The sequence below is a fragment of the Drosophila gunungcola genome, unplaced genomic scaffold, assembly GCF_025200985.1.
Source record: "Drosophila gunungcola strain Sukarami unplaced genomic scaffold, Dgunungcola_SK_2 000001F, whole genome shotgun sequence".
Lineage (NCBI taxonomy): Eukaryota > Metazoa > Arthropoda > Insecta > Diptera > Drosophilidae > Drosophila > Drosophila gunungcola.
The window spans coordinates 2,918,009-2,938,885 of NW_026453197.1; the positions used below are offsets into that span (position 1 = coordinate 2,918,009).

The following is a 20,877-nucleotide window of genomic DNA, read 5'->3' on the forward strand; positions in this document are numbered from 1 at the left end:
TGCACAGCGCTGACAGGGCTGGCCTGACATAATTCTGGTATTTGCTTTGGTATTTTTTCTGCTACGGTATTTATTTGTTTTAATTTCAGTGTTGCGCAAGGTTACAACGAACAATGTTTTGATTTTGATGTTGTTGTCAATCTACGCCGGCTTGTTTTGAATCATTTCGTGGAACTTGTCGATCATCACTTGGTTGTCCTTGAAGCCCACGCACTCCTTGGCCTCCTCCTTGGGCAGCCACTTGAGGGCGGTGTGCTCCTCGGAGAGAATAGGTTCCTGGCAAGGATTCCGCAGCTCCGCCAGCCAATAGATCACAATCTTGGGCTTCCCCTGCACCTCATAATTCAGCGTTAGCGGAGTATCCTTGTATATGATTAGATCCTTCTCGTCGTAACTGTGGATGTGCTTTAATAAATTTAAACATTCATGGAATTTATTTGGTAAAGCACTTGCCCGGCTTCCTCTTTAGTTTCGCGCAGAGCTGTGGTAAAGTCATCCTCGCCTGGGTCCACATGGCCCTTGGGGGAACTCCAGTGGAATGAGCCGTAGGAAGCCTTCAGCAATAGGTATTGTATTTCCCCGCAAATACGCCGAAAAATAACGAATCCGGCCGCTTTCTTCATTTTGTGGCTATTATCTTACTGGAACAGGTGTTTGCCTAGTGCTGCTTAGAGTGCGATAACAGTGCTGTCAATCTAGCTTTTTCGTGTGAATTTCACACAATATATAATTTGTTTATATATATTTTATTTGTTAACTGTGAACAACTATAGTCATACTTCCTAATTTGATTACATAGTAAATAATGCATGCTGCCAAGGCTTTTTAATAAAAAAATATTTAGCAAATGGTTAGATTAGCTTTTTTTAGCTACTTTGTAAATTTATTAACACTGCAGCTTACAAGGCAATCTTGGCAGTGTTGGAAAACAAAAGCAGTTTTAATCTTTGCGATCTGGATGTGCACGTTGTTTTGTTAATTCATTACATAAATACAAAAAAAAGTGCATCGAAGATGTACGCCCTGCTTCGTCGGTTTGCCGGGGTCTCCACCAACGGCGGCCCCTTCAGGAGCTATGCATCCTTCACGCCCAAAGATGTGATGCGGAGTACCGCCGAAGAGACCGGCACCCTGCTGACCCGCTTTGCCAAGCACATTGCGCTGGAGCGGTACAGGGATCCGGAGCACGTGCTGCCCAAGACGACGGTCCGGTACGCCGACTTCTTCCCCATCACGGACGACCGGTACTTCCAGAGGACCGTGCAGAAGACGGACGCGGCCCAACTGCCCGCCCTGATCATTCAGGCCTCCAGCTACCGCTCCAATGCGACGGTGCCCATGTTTGTGGCCGCCCTGAACGCGTTGGATAACCATGCAGCCAATCAGCTGGACAAAATGGAGACCAGCACGGTACTGGAGACGCTCTACTCCTTCCTATTCCTCATGCCCAGCTGGTTGAAGCGAACGGACTTCTATCATTCAGCCATGCTGCGATTGGTAAAGGAGGATTTCCGCGCCAACAAGGAGCGATTCGTTCAGGTGTGCTTCTATCTGGGTCTGCAGAAGAAGCAGGCCAAATCTTCTGAGGACTTTCAGCAGCTTCTTGAGGAGCAGCTACCCACTCATTTGCCCGCCCTAAGTGAACTTGACCTCGCTGTGATCAGCAATGCGGCCTACAAGACCTCCACTTTGGTTACGGGCCACGCTAGGAGTGCCTATGAATCCTCCCTCGTTAATGCCACATTGAGTGTACAGCTCACTGCCGGGAATGACGCCTTGCTGATCTCCTATGTCAAGGCTTTGCGGTTGCAGCGTGTCAAGGACGAGCGGGTGTGTCAGCATTTGCAGGATATATGTCTGGATCCTGCGAGGATAGCCCTTATTGAGCCCCGGGGCTTGGCCCACATCTTCGCATTCTTTGCCGAGCAACTCTGGGACCAGAAGGAGTGCTTGGCCATCGTTATAGAGCGACTGATGACTCTGCTGAAGCCCGGAGACCTGCGCCCCAAGGACTTGGCCACATTCCTGTGGGCCAGTGCCCAACTCAATTGTGAATTGACTCCGCAGCAAATCAGACAACTCGAGCTAGCTGCCCTTCGAAAATTGGATCATGGGGAATATGACTACTTCCCGGACAACCTTGTAGACACCTGTCTCTCCTTGTGCACCTTGGGGCACTACTCTAAGGACCTGATTGATGCAGCCGAAGAACTGAAGGCCGCCCAAAGAAAACAGAGAGCCCAGCCTAAGGTGGATAGTCGAATAAATGTCCTGCGATCCGCTGTAGCCATCGAGCAGCCAACGATGGCAAAACTGAAGACGGAACAAGCTTTTAAGGAGTTCAATCCCGCACCAGCCTATTTGCTGAGGGATCGCCCAGACTTGACGAAGTATGCGCAGGAACTAAGTGGAGATGCCGAAGTAGAGGGCGTGGATTTGGTCTGCCCCATTGCTGCAATAAATCTGCCTTGCCTGCGAGTTCAGACAATGGGTGACCAGGAAAGTGTGTATTTCGTAGAACTGCTCACGGCGGAACAGACCCTAAAGTTTAGCAAGAATCCCACATCGTTAATGCGTCTCAAGAAGAGGCTGCTGGAATCCCTTGGCCGAAAAGTAGTTGTGGTAAGCGCTTTCCGGTAATTCTAAAATGTAAACTGAGTTTAATGCAAAATTTGCTTTTAGTTGAACTCCGCGGAGATGGTCACCAGTGCCAAAGAACTGCATCAACTCTTAAAACCAAAGGCAAATAGACGAGAAGAATCCGAGGTTGCCCAAGGCTTGGCCAACTGAATCGTGTGATATAGGCTAGTTACAAATCGTAGCTTTATTTAACAGTGTTTTATGTACTTGTACATATTTTTTAAATATTAATAGCACTAAACATAATGTTCAACAATTAATGTATAATACAAGGAATGGGCTACAGGTGTGTTTCTCCCAACGCTCCTATCGGATTGACTTTATCTTAGCCTTGAGCACGACATAGGACACCAGCCGGAAGATAAGGATCATGGCAACCAACGCATAGACGTCGTTCCAGAACTGATCTCCTCGCATGGTAATCTCATCTAGGAATTTCTTTGGATACCTGTGGGCACAACGTGGTTTAAAAATTAAGAATACCAAAAGTACCAAAAAGTAACTACCTGTAATGGCAGTAGGGTGCTTCTTCGCATTGCAGGACACCGCGATCCAGACCGTAGATGGCTGATATGAAGCCCTCTAGCCCATATCTTAAGTATGATATGTGACTGCCCCATCTTAAGTAGCCGGGCAGATCGCGCAGCGTCACACCAAAGCCGGCGAACATCATCATGGGAATGGTCAGCACTGGAGCCAGGAAAGTGCCGTTGACCACATCAAACCAGGCACCAATCATCAATCCAAAACTATGACCCACAAAGACGGTCAGTAAACTAATGGAGAAGAACATCCAGAAGCGGATCCACTCCATAGGCTGATAGCTCCACAAGTAAACGATGACCGTGAAGAGGAAGCAACTTATAATCTGTACGCGGGAAAACTCAAGTTGGCATTGAAATCGCGGAAATTCAGAAGGAATACTCACAGATATGGGCAGGTCTACAAGTGAAATGGCAGTGTAGTAGGCTTTGAGCGAGTACCAGCGGTTAAAGTGCTCCTTGATCAGTATGGAGATGTCCATGGGGACTGTTCAAAGGTAAATCGATTAAGTTACTCCTGCTACCCAATTAACCAAACAATTAACTCACAAGTCAGAACAGTCAACATCATCGTGGTCATGGAATGGTGCATGAGTATGGCAAACAGTAAATTATAGTTGTCCAGAACTCGGGATCCCTCGCGTCCCGTGTGATCGTACATGGCTCCGAACAGAACGGCCACTGCGATATTGACCCCAATCCTCAAGTGCGTCATGGTGGTGTCACGTTTCGCCTTGATAAAACCCCTTCGCAACAGCACCGAGCACTGATTCGAGTAACTGGTGTCCTCCAGGGAGCGGCTTTTGGTTTTCTTTGGAATAGGATACTTCCTCATCAGAGCCTCGGAGCGCAACACCGCACTGGGATTGCCGAACCAGGTCAGGCAGCTTCCATTCTCCGCAGCGCCCTTAAGGGTGTCCACCTTGTCGTAGCCATATTCACCGCAGGCCAGTTCGATAACTGCAGAGTACACAACTTTATTATTACCCCTTAAACAATAGAATCTATTCTATCTGGACTCACTGTAATCCGCTGGATTGTGGTACATGGGACATGGCAGATCGACCGTCTGCAGGAATGGCACTAGTTTCTGGGTGCTGCCCTGGTAGACGCAGTTGCCAGCCGACAAGACATAGACCTGATCGAAGATCTGGAACAACTTGGCCGTGGGCTGATGGATGGTGCAGATAATGGTGCGTCCTTGGCTAGTCAATTTCTTGAGCAGTTCCAGGACCTTTGTGCAGGAGCTACTGTCCAAGCCACTGGCGAAGAAAAGGAAAATATATATCTTGGCTAGGATGGATTCAATATATTTGTTCCTACGTTGTGGGCTCGTCCAGGAACATCACAGTGGGATTGTTAATCAACTCCATGGCAATGGAAAGCCTCTTTCTCTGACCACCGGACAGGCGCATTGTGAGGGTCTGATCGTGATCGTACAGGCCCAGGAGCAGCAGGATGTCCTCAATCTACAAAAAACAAGGTTGTTTAGGGATTATTACACTGACTAACATTTGGGGGCATCTCTTGGACTTACCCTGCTCTCCTTCTCCTCGTAGCTGACTGTCTGACCCAGCTTAAGATCGGCGGCTATATGCATGTTCTCGTTCACCGTCAGCAGCGGCTGCAGACGATCATCCTGCGTGATATAGCAGGACATACGACGGAAGGAGGCTTAAGCACAAAACCAATTACTACATAAACATATTTTATAGAAGCCTCGATATACTCACGCAAATCTCGTCGTCGACCATTGAGCAAGATGGAGCCATCCACGCCCGTCGTTTTGAAACCCGATAGGGCATCTAGCAGAGTGGACTTTCCGGCACCCGAAGGTCCCATAATGGCGATTAGCTGGCTGCCAGGAAACTTTCCACATACATTGTGCAAGATTTCCTTTTCACCTGAAAAATTGCGAAATTACGTAGATGCTTTAATAAACGCCCATTAACAGTTCACAGACATTTCGCTGGATTTTATACGATCGTTGGTATTAAGGTTCAGGGAACCAATGGAGAAGTATCCATTTCGTGTGTGTACACGTGCAGTGAACCCTGATTTCCCTTAATTAATAGCAGGCTATAACTTAACTCAACTTAACGGCTAGTAAGCTAATGACTCGATAAAAAGTAAGCCTGTTTTAACTGAAAATTGTTCTCCTCAAGTGAATAACCTTTAAATTTAAAAACATTAATCGATGCCAAACAAAGAATATTGAAGAACAAAATGGTTTAAAAAGTTTAAAACTTAGGTCGTAAATATTGTTGGTTTGGAACTATTATGAAATTAGGAAACTTTTAATTATTACTAAAGAAAGAATCGAAAACAGTTAAAAATGTAGATTAGTTGAGATTGAAAGGATTTCTATGATCAGCAAATGTTATACTTTTATCCATTTCATAACACTTAAATCCATTTTAGTCAATTTCTGCAAATCTTAATAAATGGCAAATTACTTGGTTTGGTTGTCGAATTTATTTTTAAACAAATTGGATTAGTTTTTGATAAACGTGCGTTTAGTTTCAAAGACCTTTGCCCCCATTTACATTTCGATAACAATGGAATGATTTCCATCTACTGAAGTGTTGACCACACATATTATCTTTATTTTAGTTTAACTACCTCCACGGGGCGAAAATTTGTATGGGTTCTAATCAAGTTACCAGGGGCAAGTACATTTCGATATCAATTGCTGTTTGCTTCCTTCTGAACTTTGAAATTAGCAAGCAAACCTTGTCCAAATAAGTACATCGGACTACAAATACTCTAGTTCAAACACTCTATTCGTATGGAGAAGTGAAAACTGCTCTTCATTGTGTTGACTCTACGGAAAGGGAATTTATGAATGACTAACTGCCGGAATATACTAATAAAATCGGGAAGGAGGTGTGATCGCTCCGATCGTCGCTTATCTAATCAATGGGAAACCAAGTTGGTAAAATAACTAGCAAGCAAGTGTTTATGGCTGATTGGTATGTGAAGCATTACCGAAAATAATGACCTTGAAGAACATTTGTTCGGCTTCCCAAACATACATATTTTTAAATTAGCTATAATTCGCAAAGCACTCTCGTTTATATAAGTCAATTGAAAAGCTCTTAGAACTGGTTTAAACTCATTGATAAAACTGGTTTTTCAAATAATATTTCAGAACACTATCTGTAAGGTTGCCGGTATTTGTTGGATATAAATTATATAATGTCGATCCCGGCGATAGGTGCACAAAGAGTAGCCGCTGATCATAAAACCCATTAGCACCCATATTTAATTTTTCCGCTTGCAATCTTATCGAGCCATATCTAAGATCATGCGATCGTGGCAGCGGATCGTAAATGACGCCTTCTCTTAGTGGCTCACCTCGGTTAAAGCCCAATTTCACGGTGAGGGACAGCTCCCTGAACTCCATGTCCACGGGTTCGCGGGCTGGCAGGTTGTTGAGGGCATCGGTGTCGAAGTGCACCTCCTCCTCCACGGGTTCCAGTACGGGCTGTTTGGACCCGTTGCTGTAGGGAACAGGAACGGGCGGGGGCGCGGCACTGGGCGGGGCACTGGACTGACCATTTCTGCTGTTCACAGGCACTGTGGTGCTGTTGTAGACGCGACTGGAGGTCACCTCCCCGATCTCGATGCCCAGACCGAGTCCAGCAACTCCGTTGTCGCTGCCGAACAAGAACTGTTCCCGCGGTGTCGCCATTCTAGGATTCTAGGGATATCCTTTCAACTAATAGGAGATACAAGAAATTGTTTAGTAACAATGGTTTACAAATTTAAATTGACAAATTTTAAATTGACAATTAATAAGGATAGGTTTCTTAATATAAATGCTAGAGCTCGACAAAGTTTGAATAAATTATTTAAATTAAAATTCCGACAACATAAATTGAATCTTAAAAAAAAAAAACGCCTAAAAACCGAAAATAATTTGATCACTTTATCTTGAAAATGGAAGATTTACAAATCAGGGATTCCATCTCAAGGTTTAATCTCTGAAGGATTTCATCAAATTAAATTTGTAAGCCAGTATAATTGAATGAAAAAAATTAAAAATTTCTTAGACAAAACTTTAAGGCTAACATTTCTTCAACCGATTGTTTTAATTTTTTTCACCTAATGTATATCCGTTGACTGACGGCCTTAGTTTTACTTATGTCAATTCCATTTTTATAGACCCACTTTGTAATAATTGCCATTGCCATTAAAAGAGCGCAAAAGCTGGTTTTTTCCATTTTAATTATTTTTACCTAGATGTTATTATCTTTCAATACTTATAGTTTTGTAACCTCTCAGGATACCCTGTTTCTCAGCTCAACAAGAGTTAAATATTTGTTTTGATATTTGTCCAAATACTGATTGTTTTGGTGGATTAGGCAAGGTGCGTGAGTAAATCTGGGAATATTGCGTGCAACCTGTTGCTGACCAATCATAAATGCTTTTGCTTCACCCATAAAAAACGGGTTTCATTGCAGCTCAATTCGCACTTTGATCGAAAGCTGACAGATCGATCAACCTTTGTCATCTAGCCTCATCACTCAGATTGGTTGTTCCCGATCGCAGGCTGAGATTGTATATTTCTAGCGCCCTAAAGGTGGCAGGAAATACACAGCTAATGCTCATAACCCGAAGTGCTGTCAAATTGGGAGGCTGATGAAACATTTCAATTATCTGCAACAGTCCCAGTTAAATGCGAGTTTACATAAGCGAAATGTAGCACGCAGTTTACTCCACATTTCGCGCTGCCGCAAGAGACAATTAAATGCGAGTACAATTAATGCACAGATTTGCGAAAAGATCAAGGTACAGCCGATGAGGCGGAGGCGGGCAAACAATAAAACGCCACAATTGAGTGGAATCGCGAGTGTTGTCGTATGCACATCTGCTATTGATCCGCCGATCCGATCCGATCCCATCCCATCCGAACTGATCAAAACAAAAGCATTGTCCCATGCGGAGAATTAACAACAAATGGAATCTGCTAGTGACGAAGCAGTTGCTATATAGATGGGTTGGCTATAGATTATAAAGCGGGATGTAAATTAAACTTAGTAGAATGAATCTGTATTTCTGAAATTTATTAACTAAAGACTGTGAATAGCAATTAATCTAATTTATTTGGAATTTATAAAGGGTTTCTTGGAAATTATCCTAAGGAACTAATTCCCTGATGCTATCAAAACAAAAGCAAAATATAACTATATAGACAGATTGGTTATAGATAATCAAAGCCAGATTTAATTTAATCTACATTTCAGCTATTTATTAATTTAGGTCTGTAGATATTATCCCAAATGTACTTCTGGTACTAGTCCCCCTGATTTCAGACGATAAGATGCAATCAAAACAACATGTTTTTTTGAGGTAACGAAGCTAAAACTATATAGATGTTTTGATTATAGATTGTCAAAGCGATATTAAATTTTAATTTTATGAATTCAAAATATATATTTCTTTAAGTATTTAATTTAAGTGTGCAGAGGTTTTATTACGGAAATTCGATTAGAATTCTAACTGAATTCCTTGGGAATAGCCATGTGTAAGATGCAAAACATGCAAAACAGCACCACTTTTCCCTGAGGAAACGCAGCTATACCTATATATATATGTACATATATGTCTGGTTATAGATAATAAAAGCGATAATGAATTTTAACTTTGTGAAATGAGAATTTAAATATTTCTGTAAATAATTATTTTTAAAACAAATATGAAGTATAAAGTAATGTGTTACATTAGGGCAATTCAATTAATTCTTAAGACATTAAATTACCAAATATAGTACCGTACTAATAAATCGATTTCAAACGATCAGATGCAATCAAAACAACATTGTTTTTCCGTTTGGGAAATTTAGAGCATATGAAATTGTTGTCGTAGCTGCGACGAATTGCTATATATTTATACATATGGTATATAGACTCTACGTCTTATCTCAATCTGGGCAAATTTCTAGCCTGGGCACTGGGACATTTCCCCTTTTTTTGCCTTTGGAAAAGGTGGGCGCTTCGCTAATGAGCACTGCACTTGAACCCTGCACTTGAGTCAGTTATCAGAGCTGCCAAATACAATTACCTAAGTCAATGCCCCGGATTCAAGGGGGATTTCGGGGGCTACGAAGGGAGCGGCCCTAGCGGCCCAAGCGGCCCAGAGTGACGTTGATGGGCCTTAATCAGTTGGCTGTATTTCAATATTGATTGATACCAGAGCTCTGTGGTCACGTTTTGCTGGACTGGCTGTGCCTTCTTTGGCTCCTTTGTTCGACCTGGGCCTCACATTTCGTGTTTGCCTGCGATTTTGGGGACTTAGATCGCCCTCAATGCCGGCGATCTCACTTATGTATGAACACACATATGTACATTTGTCTGTACATATGTGCTGATGCTGCCCTGAAACATTGTTTTGTATACCTTGTACAGTGGTGTACCTCGCATCGGTGACCGAAAAAAACCGGTTCACGGATCCCCTTCTCCGTCGGATTTTTTGCGGTGCAGTTGAGAGATGAAAGCGAAAACAGCAGCTGTTCGATCGGAGTTCGGAGGGGGGAAAAGGGGAGCAATGCCATCCCGAGCAACGCTATCCCCATCACTGGGAACAGATTTCTGTTTATACTCCGATAATGTGATAATTCAGAAACAGCACCCGCCTACCATCTTTGGGCCCTGGTTTTATTGTCGTATTGATTTTTGATGCGATTGCCGCATTATGCGACACCACTAACTGTCAGCTAATCGATTAAACATACTTCACATACTGCAAATGCAAAACTCAGAAAGCGAATTAAGCAGTTTTACCAGGAAGTGACCCATTCTCGCAGGTCTGAAGACGCCAAAAGAATCAAATCACTTGTATCTATTTCACCGCAGATACCAAAGCATGAATCATTAAGTCATTTAACACTTGCCTTTATGCGGCTCGAACGAGTTTTATGCGTTTGCTCATTGGTTAACAAAGACTGATAAATCTAAACTCACTGATAAGTGTTGGCCAATAAATTTCTTTATTAAAATCGACTTTTCGTTTGGTTGCGTATGCCCTATAATCAATAAATCTACATTGAGTAGCTCCAATATATTTGCTTTTGCACATTTTTTAGTTTTAACTTAGACTGAAAGCACAATTCAAATGTAGCCCCCACACTTAACATTTATTTATCAAACATGCTCCTTAATTTTGATTTATTTTGATTTTTTATCAATGTCACTCGATTTTCATGAAAAATCCAATTTATTTAAAATTCATGTTTTATAAAACTTATTGTGTTATGTTGTTTTCAACATTTTACATTTTGTTGGAACATATTTTGTCACTCAGGATTGTTCGATCCAGTATGTACTCGTTATTATATAAGAATTATTCACAACTCCTAAAGTTTGATAGCATTTTCCATTAGGGTTTTGTTTTGGAAATTTATTAATTAAAAATTACAAATATTTTTTTTTAATTATTTATTATCCTCTTTCAGATGGCACTTGATCTTTCTTTAAGACTCGTTGCAAACGAAGTCCTTACCCTTTTAAGAGTCAGGACTATCACACTGTGTCAGGGATTGCAAGGAGAACTGCTTTCCAGCGATTATACTTCGCGATCCGCACAACCGAGTAACAGCGTCTTCGAAGCGACGTGCGCGACTGGCGGTCAGTAAACAAACAGTGATCCCAGCTAGCTGCTATATGGCTATATGGCAGTAGCAGTTCCCGATCGCGTTCCCGTTCCCCCAGAAGTCGGAGAATCGCTGCGTCGGCCCAGCTGACGACTCACTGGCCACAAAGAACACGATCGGCCGTCTCAGCTGGTGTGTGTATCTCGGCGCCCAAGTGGGTGTGGGTGTGTGGGTGTGTGTTGAACGCAGGCTTTATCCAAGGCGCACAGTGGTGGCCAGGTTTTTAACCTTTAGCTGGAAATCACTTAAAAAGGCAGGAAATCATGGATATTAACTTTAAAAAATTGCAACAATATTGGACACATATTGATTAGTAACAAACCTCTTGATTAAACAATTTTCTATATATTCTTCTAGTTTTGATTGGAATCTAGTCTAAAAACTGTTTCTATATGTATAAGTTGAATAATTGTTAAAATTCAGGTTTTTATTTTAAACACTTATATTTGAATTGATATTACAGATTTAAGTAAAGTTCTAAAATTAACCATATTTGACTTTTACATTTTGTGGCCATCTTAAAACTAAAACTTAAAGCTAGAAAACAATTTTTTTTTTAAATTTGCAGAACGTAAATTTTGTAGTTTACAAAAGTAAAGTCTGATAATGATTTTTTAAGCAATTGAAACTTTTCTTCATGAAGCTGTATTATTTGTATTTTAAGCAAAGCAATCACCAACTCTTGAACATATTTTTAATCAAGAGATTTAAAGTAATGATTTGCCTTAGAACATTACTTAGTATACAGATATTCGTAATGCAGTATTTAGTAATCTTTATATTTCTAAACAGACAAATTTTCCATAACTATGTTGTAAAAATAAAATTTGTTAAATTAAAATAAGTAAATATTTAAAAAAAATTACGCGCTAAGAATTAAGTTAAGAAAAATCTAAACTTAATTCTTTGCTCGGAAATCGCTAAACGGCCAACACTTTCTCGAAGATCGCTCGGCTCTCGCTGCTGGCGTATATTTCGCATTGGTTATTAGTGTTTCGACGTTGTTATATTGTCGTTTTCCTTCGCTGATAAGAACCGCTCACGCACACAGCCGCACCTGCAGCACACAGATACAGATACATAGATACAGATACTCACCTGTGGCAGCTGATTGAGTTTTGGCAGTACGATCTGGGCCCGATTGCCATTGCCCCGGTTGACAACGGAGGGCGCAGGAGGGTGGGGGAGGATCGTGCTCGGGTCACAAGTCCACATATCGAATTTCTTCGACACACCATAATAGTCGTATACGTAATACGTAATAAACATTCCCGCGCTGCCGTCGCTTTCTTAATTTCGGTTTTTTCTGTTCTGTGCTAATGGCAACGTACGGCGAAACAATAGCGAGCTCTAGCCCCGCACAACATTATCGGACCAGTTTACAATGCCTATATATTCACCATGTGCCCACCAACCAGCGACTTTACTTACTAAGGCTCTTTGTGATTGCTCGTGAATCAGAGTTACTTCACCGATTAGCTTCCTTTTTCACTGTTCATCGGACACTGGTGGTTAATTCACATTGGCAGAAAAAGGTTATTGGAACTGGAACTTCACGTCTTTCTTAAAGGATTTGTAGGAAGATGGGTTTTTTAGGGTTCTGTTAATATCCATGAAACCCCTGAAAAACATAACCAAAACCTTATAGGTAGAAATAATTTTAGGGTGCAATAATGTCTTACGAATTGGGCTCTTATTAGTTTTATCATTAGTTTGATGATTAATGCAAAAACCTTTTTTTGCTTAACAAAAATAGATTTACTTGCTTGATATATATGTACCTTTTTATATAAAACAAAGCATTACTTATTATATGTCAATGTTGGAGAATCAGAAGAGTAGAATAGCTAATTGTCAAACTAAATATTTCTTGAAGACTTAAAAAAATAGAATATCAATAGAACATATTAAGCAACAATATTGTTAGGTATTTCGCTTGTGCTTATCTTTAGGTAATTTAGGTAATATTTATTTATATCAGCTTACTATCTTTAGTACTCTAGAGCTAATTTAACCCGGATCACCTTGAATTTCAATGATAGCAGTGTTTTTTTACTTTCTGTTTCGTATTCCATATGATGATCAAAATAAATATTGCTCGCAGACTTGTAACTCTAGAAAATCAAGTCAATTTGATATTTTTGGGTCCATTAAGAGTAAAATAAGATGAATCTGTAATAGTATAAGCTTAACCAAACATTTCTTAGATATTAGCTTATGCTAATCTTTAGGTAATTTCGAATAGTTATTTATGTATCAGCTTACTCTATAACTACCCTCGACCTAATTCAACCCGGATCACCATGAATTTTTAATAATAGCTTTCTATTTCGTGTTCCACACTCTTCTTAGCTTTGTCCCACTTGTCGTTTCCACAGCTTAGAACTTCGTTGATAAATGCTTATTTAGTTATTATCGTATTAATTACTCCATCAAACGAACCCCGCACCGACTCTATGATTCAATCCTCTGGCGGACTTTGGCCGTTCTCTACTCAAGCTAAACAAAAGCCGATTGATATAGTAAGTACTGAATGCTTCCAAGCTAATAATGGAGAACAGAGCAAAGTATAAAAACTTGAAAACGTCACGGCTTTATCAAGTGCCAACAATGATCGCTGGTTGGGCTTGAACTTTGGTCTAAGCTGGTTCAGGGTATTAATGAAAAGGCAAAAACTCGATGACTGAAGAAGTTCGCCCCCATACTATAAATAACAATTTACATAAGTGTTTGATAAGTTTAAATATTGACTACATCCACAATCTGCACGCCGGCGAACACCAAGCTAACGATAAGATTACAATTTATGATCGTTCGCGCCATATAAGAGCTATAGGAAATTGTAAATATGGCCCATGGGATCTCATCACTTCTGGGACTAAATCAAGGCAATCGCTTAATTTCCTGGTTTTAGCTAATCGAGGTGGTCCCAATTCAAATACTTGCTGCTATCATTGCACCCACATACCACTAATCCGAGGAGGTTTTTTCTTTGATTTTACTTATCATGCGCTGTCGTTGTTATGACTTGTATAAAATAACCAAAGTCCAAATTGTCGGGGCTTCTTTAAAGCTTTTGTCGTGGGCGAACTGTCCAGATCGGGTGCAATAAATCTTCGTAGCGCCCGAAAACCCACAAAAATGATAACCGTGGGTAACATGCGCGCTTTATAGCGATTAAACATGATCTTTGACAAAATCTCAGGCTCATTGGAAGAGTTTTATTTCCACAGTTTTGTTGATTATTTGTTATGACTAAAAATTATATGCTTTAACCTCAGTTTTACTAATGTTGTTCACATTTTAAGTGGATTTCATTTGATAGTAACGTTTTATCAACATATAATTTAAGAATATTTCCCACTTTCAAATATTTAAGCTAAATTCAGCGATGGACTGTTTAAAGATTATACACAACATTTTTATACAGTCAATTGAAATCTAATGTAACTTAGAAAAATCACTGTTAAAATTAGACTTATTATATCTGCAAATTTAAAAGCCAATCAATTCTCAAAAGTTTTAATATTAAAATGCTTTCGAATTTCGACGATAAACAATGAGATTCTTTCAGTCTTCAAATTTCATGACAAATTTTGGTCATACTCACCAGGAAAAGATCTACTAAAACCATATTTTTTCCGGAACACTTTTGTGGATGAATGCTTAACAAATTTCTCACACACCTGAAATTTTGCTCAACCGGATCGAAGGCCAATGTGGTAAACGGTTCAGCAAGATACAGGCGCGAATGAAATATGCCGCCAAAGGAGCAAGTACAGATGAATCACACTTTTAGTCACTATCACTATGAGTGCCGTGGCACTTTAACCGCGACCGCAACTTTTCCTGGCCGCGCTCGGAGTCGAACTGATGGCCAGAAGTCGGCGCCAGTTCGTAAGTAGCCACTTCTGATCAACCCGGACCCGGGCGACCCATCTAACTATGTACAGCGCATTAGAGCTGGAGGCTCGGAACAAAAGGAAGCGCTGACAATGCCGGCTGCCTGGTTGGCTGAGTGTGCCTCGGTTGGGGTTGGCTAGCTGGCTAGCTGGCTAGTTGGCTGGAGCGACTGAATATGTGGGTGGGTGTGGGTCACCAGCACTAGCACACTAGCACCACTTGCAACAGCGGCGCATGCTTTCTAAACGCCACCATTATTTAGTCGCAGTTGTTGTGGGACGCACCTTACTAATACAAATAGCCCTGGCGCAGTGGAAGCGGAGCGACAGCTGACACCATCGGCGAACGCGCCTTTATAGCGACCCCACCTAGTATCACCCGGAGTGATTACATAGAGGCCAAATGGAAGTGGAGATGGAGATGCCAGTGGCAGTGGCAGTGCCAGTGCCACAGGGTCGCCATGACGTGTGCTCGGTCAGAAAGTGGGCTTGGACTTTGCCTGGCACATAGAACAGCTTTGGGATCCTGTCACATATCCTGCCATTTACTCTGTATACGCACCTCTAAATGGGTTAATGACTCGCCAAATGCATTTCCTAATTAAATTTGAGTCCCACAGGCAGTGGGGCGTGAAAAAGCGTAACCGAAGCCTCCTCATGTAACCCAGTTTTAGAATCCCATCTCCCGGGCAGCAGCTAAAAATATATTGTTAGACAGTCAGCATCAGGTGAATAAGAAAAGGATTAGTCAAAATATATATGTACATGTTGTTTTAAAAATTTCAAATAAAAATATATATATTTCTTTAGTTGAGTTCTGGTAAATAAAAAAATAATATGACACTTTGGTTAACTTATTTAATAAGCCAAGAATAATTTGACCCAGATTAAGCGGATGTACAAATAGAGCCAATTATAACATCTTGAGTTACATATTAAATCAAATTTCATTAAGAACACTTGATCTTAAGGGACTTAAGGAAATTTTTTACCAGATTAGTTTTATATTTAACTTATATTGTCTTTTAAAGATTGACCAGATTAATTTTAAAACTTTCGTTGTCTTTTAAAGATCGATATATCCAAAATGTTATACACATTGATTCAATAAATTTATCCCCCCCACAGTGAATACATATTTGGTGTTTTGTTTTATAAGTTAACTGCCTTCAAAAGACAAATTACTATAATGTGTTATCCAGATATATGAAATACTAATTTGCGTGGAAACCGACAGACAGTGATCGTGAAGATATAAGTCTCCTTCACTATGTTAAGTTTTACTTCTAAAATAAATAGTAATACCCTTACCAAAGGTATACAAAAACCGAATCTCAACAGTTATAAAACAAATACTAGTTTATTATACTATTACTGTATTAACACAATATAAATTAAGATTGGTTTGAAGTCTCAAAAACTCTTTAAAACATTATTATATGTGATAAGATATAAAATGTGTTCTTCAAAATTAAATGTAAGAGTGTAAGCCTTAATCAAGAAAATCCCAAAGGATAGTACCTCGCGATGCCAAGTGCTTTATAATTCATCGTTATGTATCCACGGTCCGTTGCTCTATGACACACCTATTCCAGAGCCAATCCCTAAAAATCCATGAACATGGAAGTAAACCTTCCGCACCCACTTCCCTTCCAATCGACGTGCCACTTTTCGCGCCCCACATGTTGCCCTTTTCCAACCACGTTATGCCCTTTTTGCCACACAGGACCTCAAAGGGCGATTAATGGTTGCGGGGATGATCTGCGGTCGTTAAAAGGGCGCGACTCCCATTAAGACTTCCAAACTCGCAGAACTAAATGCCAGTCAACGTGGGATTGGCCTCCGAAACGGAGATATAGTCCAGACATTTCGTCTGAGGAATCTATTATCACTAATTGAAAGATTGAAAACTCTTTGAACATTTTTATTTCAATATTGAAAATGTAACAAAGTTATTTGAATAAATTATGTTTTAACATATTACATTTAAAACAGAAATATGTTTCAAATTATTACCTAAATACTAGAAACATTCATGAAATAGCGACGAAGTCGTTTTATATATCCCTCCGCACATATGTACATTGACACACTGGGCGTTCAGACATCGCCGACCATTGGCCAAGCAACGATTCCTAAATATGTATACTGGTGACATTACATAACAAGCTGATCCAATACGGTGGGGCCAACCCATCCGCAGTCACATCCGCCTTTTGTCTTGCCATACATTAAAATCTGGGTTGAGGGTGTGTTGGCCGCGGAAAGAAATTTAGTATCAATGAGCATGCGGCCCTGCCGTTTGGATTGTGTAGTTAATTTAAATGCAACTATTTAATTAATTTCAGCTCCACCCGCACCGATTTGTTTGCACATAATTAAATCGACTAATTGGATGCCAGTTTTTAGTATCAATTAGCTTCAGGGCGTGACTTTATGCCTAGTATATTTATTTAACAGTTTTAACTACGCCAAGACAGGTTGTTCTGTGGTGGATGACTCTGTGGACTTGGGATTGACCTGAGGCTGGCCCAGCGACATGGGCAAGCGATCGCCCCAACGACTGACTTTTGCACAAGAATACGCAGACCTGCAAAGAAAATAATCAGAAGCCTGAAAGGAGGAAACAATTGTTCTACTCACTTTCCATGCTTGGACTTTGTAAAGATGACTTCTTGGAGATTGCCGCCTTCGGTGCAGACCCGACAGATGGCATGCTTTGACCTAACCAACGTGGGACGCACAACCCGCGGCCAGGAACTGGAGCTGTCGGCTTGAGGGCCCTTCTTCAGAATGGCATAGCTGTAGAGGGAGGTGTGGCGGTCCGCCAAAGAGTCGCTGCCCAAGCGCAGGGGTGCGTAGGAAACAGGAAAATTGCAGGGCGTGCGATCAGCCAGATCTCTTAGACGCGGACAGATCACATCGTGTGGACACTAAAGGTATGCACAACCGAATTAGTTGGATTAAGGCATATGTAAGCCAGCTTACCGGTGCCACAGTGTGACCTTCTTGATCCTGTTCCAACAGAAACCGCCTGGCCTCATTGACAAGCTCACTGCCACGACGCGTTCCCTCCTCCATTATGACCATGTAACCATCGCATTTTCGCCACAGATTCCGCAGAACATCCTCCCGCTGCTCCTTGTCGGCCAACTCAAAAAGCGTGTGAGAAATAATGACCAAATCGTAGTTGGTTTCGATGGCGGGAAGGAACTGGCGGTAAAATACATTGCGAAGGGCTATCTGCTTGTTCTCCTGCCCATCGCGCAAAATAAGCTCGGAGATCTCGTTCATCTCCCTGGACCTGTCCACGTTGTAGTACTCGTAGATGTGGTCGCGCCACAATTCGCTGGCCACCCACATGCCAGTGCCGATGCCGGATCCGAAATCAAAGAAGCTGCGCGGCCGAAACTGCTCGTCCCGCTGGGCCAGCTCCGTGAGGACGCGCTTCATCACGGCGTACTCCTGGGCACCACGAGCTATTGCGTAGACGAGGGACTCATAGGCGCCGTACTCGATCCGCTTCCAGGCGTAGATGCGTTGGCCCAGCCGCTTGTTGATCTCCAGCTCCCGCTTGCGCTTCCATCGCTCCGCCTCCTCCTCGTCGAGCGTGGCCAGGCGATCCAGAGACATCTTGGAATTTACCTCCTCGATGATGTTCCGCTTCTTGTTCTCGATCTCCTCCAGCGTAGGAGGCGGATGGCGAGATTTGATGTATGCGTTGAGCTGCTGGCCATCGTGGATTAGTTTCTTCACGGGATGGTCACCCACGATGCGCTTGAGAGTATCACTCAATTTTTTGGGCAGCTCCACATGATTGGGCCTCACCACGCCGGGATGTTTTCTCGGTTTTAGGGTGGCCTGCTCCAGGGCAGAGATCACCGCTGGCTCTACGTCGACGGCGATCTTGCTAGTGAAGCGGTGCAGTCGAGGCACCAAGTTTCTCGTTGTGTAATTCAGGGAAAACATATTAGTTAAATTAAGACTAATAATATGTAACCGACAAATCAAAACAACACGAGTTTACCGGCGTTTTGTTGTTTTTTCTGCAGGACAGTGTTGAAAAATCCGTAAGCGAACAGCTGTTGGAGTTGCCAGATGATTCTTCTTTACGCATAGCTGCGGTCAGGTAAATAGCTCATTTATTCTGATTTATTGTTACCTATTTGTAGAACTTAAGTTTATTTAAACTTAAGATGAATTGCATATTTAAAATATCTTCTTAATTTTTTTTTTATCAGTATTCAAGGAATCAGAACACAAAATAGTTTTAATATATAATATGGTTTAGCTGACCAACAAACAACAAAAGAAATGCTATAACATTGACCTTGACTGTACACGGTTTTTGTGTTTGAACGCATATGCATGCATCTTTTTTCGAAAATCTGAATTCACACTTTCATACAGTAGCCGCGCCATGATTTTGAGCCCTAAATATGGATGAATACGAAGCACAAGTGAGCAAAGGTGATCCAATGTGTTCCCAACTTCCTTTATGACAATCCTTGTATCCAACAGTTGCTCGTTGTGGAGCAGGCGTTAGAAAATGCCACGGATGAGCCGCAACGCCAGGAACTTTTGGCCCTCAAGTCAAATTTACAGGAGCTACTTGCCCTCACCCGAGGAACAGAAGATGAAGCACCAACCAACGAAGTACCTCAGCAAGGAGATGATATGGACGACGAGCTGCAGCGGCTCAGAAGCGAACTCAACGAGCTGGAGGAGGCTGGCGCCTCCCAATCCGCGGCGGATGAGGAGCGGCAGCTGGCTGGCTTACGGGCCAAGTACACGGCCATGGTGGGCGAGAAGTGCTCCGCTCCCCACGAGCACAGTTGGGGCACCTGCTACCACAACGCCCTCATCTGCGGAGTGGACGATGAGGTGGTCATAAACAGCGAAGGCGCTTTAGATGCACGATTAAGGGTGCTGTTCACGAATCCCACGCATCGGGAAATGCTGCCCTGTTCCTTTTATCTCGAGGGCGAGTGCCGCTTTGACGATACGAGGTGTCGCTTTTCCCACGGCGCTCTGGTGTCCGGTAGCTCCATTAGGAAATACAACCCACCCGATTTCCACAAACTTTCCCGCAGTCGTCCAGTGTTTGCCCTGCTGCCGGACCGCCTGTGGCATCGTGGTCGTGTACTTTGTGTAAATTTCGTGGAGCAGGTGTGCCGGGTGCGCTTGGATGGCCAGGATCACAAGGAGCGGGAGCGGGACTTTAAGTTCGAAGAGCTGTTTCCATTGACCACGGACTCGGATGAGGATGACGAACTCTCCAGCGAGGACAGCAACTCGAGCATAAACGACGAAAGCAGTGACGAAGGCGACTCAGAGATGGATGATTTGGAGGAAGCCAGAAGAGCCCGCATGGTTGAGCTGAGTTTGTTTACCTTTAAGCCAACGGAAAAACTGGGCGCCTGGGAGGAATTCACGCGGGTAAGTAGTGCAGTTCAGTTAAATGCATCAATTTGACTTTCTCTAACCACCAAACCCCACAGGGCATCGGATCAAAGCTCATGGAGAAAATGGGTTACATCCATGGTACGGGTCTGGGCTCGGATGGAAGAGGCATTGTGACCCCTGTAAGCGCCCAGATACTTCCCCAGGGTCGATCTCTAGATGCTTGCATGGAGCTGCGTGAGGCTGCCAACGGGGACAAAGACTATTTCAGCGTGGAACGAAAGCTGAAGCGCGCCCAGCGCCGTCAGCGAAAAGCTGATGAGAAGGCCTACGTCCGGGAGTCGCAACGAACAGATGTTTTTACATTTTTGAACGCCAGTGTTTTCGGCCCTGGGGAAAACGGTCAGCAGGGCGAGCAGGTGGCCAAGAAGGCTAGGACCAACGAACTACAGCAGCACTCGACCAAAACACTCAACGTGGAATCAGTGCGAGTGGCTGACGAAATGCGCCGAAAGCAGCGTGACATGGCCAAGGTGAAGCAGTCCCTGGACCGAAATTCAGGAGATGCTCAGCTTCAAAAGCGTCTGCAAGTGCAGCTGGAGAGCCACAAACAGGAGCTGGCCACACTCCAGGCCCAGGAACGCAGCTTAAGCAAGGAACAGCAGACGCGCAAGAGCAAGAATAAAATGTTTGAGTTTTAATAAGTACACGTAACAATGCTTTAGGACTTCAAATC

The 20,877-nt window shown here is 42.5% G+C and overlaps 5 protein-coding genes across 5 annotated transcripts; 2 read left to right on the plus strand and 3 right to left on the minus strand.

The window, feature by feature from the left end:
• Positions 1-45: 45 nt before the first annotated feature.
• LOC128261905 (bis(5'-nucleosyl)-tetraphosphatase [asymmetrical]) lies at positions 46-686 on the minus strand. Its single transcript, XM_052995842.1, has 2 exons — positions 454-686; positions 46-394 (listed from the first exon to the last, which is right to left on the minus strand). Exons 1-2 carry the CDS (start codon positions 621-623, stop codon positions 142-144), a joined length of 423 nt encoding a protein of 140 aa, XP_052851802.1. The 5' UTR covers positions 624-686; the 3' UTR covers positions 46-141.
• A 196-nt stretch (positions 687-882) lies between these two features.
• On the plus strand, positions 883-2,886 carry LOC128261874 (uncharacterized). Its single transcript, XM_052995792.1, has 2 exons — positions 883-2,622; positions 2,683-2,886. The coding sequence occupies exons 1-2, from the start codon at positions 1,015-1,017 to the stop codon at positions 2,788-2,790; spliced, it is 1,716 nt and encodes a 571-aa protein (XP_052851752.1). The 5' UTR covers positions 883-1,014; the 3' UTR covers positions 2,791-2,886.
• LOC128261871 (ATP-binding cassette sub-family G member 4) lies at positions 2,802-10,825 on the minus strand. The gene is made up of 10 exons (XM_052995789.1): positions 10,686-10,825; positions 6,540-6,903; positions 4,916-5,086; positions 4,720-4,856; positions 4,506-4,651; positions 4,206-4,444; positions 3,732-4,142; positions 3,569-3,669; positions 3,147-3,508; positions 2,802-3,088 (listed from the first exon to the last, which is right to left on the minus strand). The coding sequence occupies exons 2-10, from the start codon at positions 6,874-6,876 to the stop codon at positions 2,947-2,949; spliced, it is 2,046 nt and encodes a 681-aa protein (XP_052851749.1). The 5' UTR covers positions 6,877-6,903; positions 10,686-10,825; the 3' UTR covers positions 2,802-2,946.
• Positions 10,826-17,167: 6,342 nt separating this feature from the next.
• On the minus strand, positions 17,168-18,811 carry LOC128261882 (methyltransferase-like protein 17, mitochondrial). Its single transcript, XM_052995814.1, has 3 exons — positions 17,727-18,811; positions 17,382-17,671; positions 17,168-17,328 (listed from the first exon to the last, which is right to left on the minus strand). Exons 1-3 carry the CDS (start codon positions 18,705-18,707, stop codon positions 17,205-17,207), a joined length of 1,395 nt encoding a protein of 464 aa, XP_052851774.1. The 5' UTR covers positions 18,708-18,811; the 3' UTR covers positions 17,168-17,204.
• Positions 18,812-19,038: 227 nt separating this feature from the next.
• On the plus strand, positions 19,039-20,850 carry LOC128262838 (zinc finger CCCH-type with G patch domain-containing protein). The gene is made up of 3 exons (XM_052997388.1): positions 19,039-19,198; positions 19,260-20,177; positions 20,240-20,850. The coding sequence occupies exons 1-3, from the start codon at positions 19,178-19,180 to the stop codon at positions 20,840-20,842; spliced, it is 1,542 nt and encodes a 513-aa protein (XP_052853348.1). The 5' UTR covers positions 19,039-19,177; the 3' UTR covers positions 20,843-20,850.
• Positions 20,851-20,877: the final 27 nt, after the last annotated feature.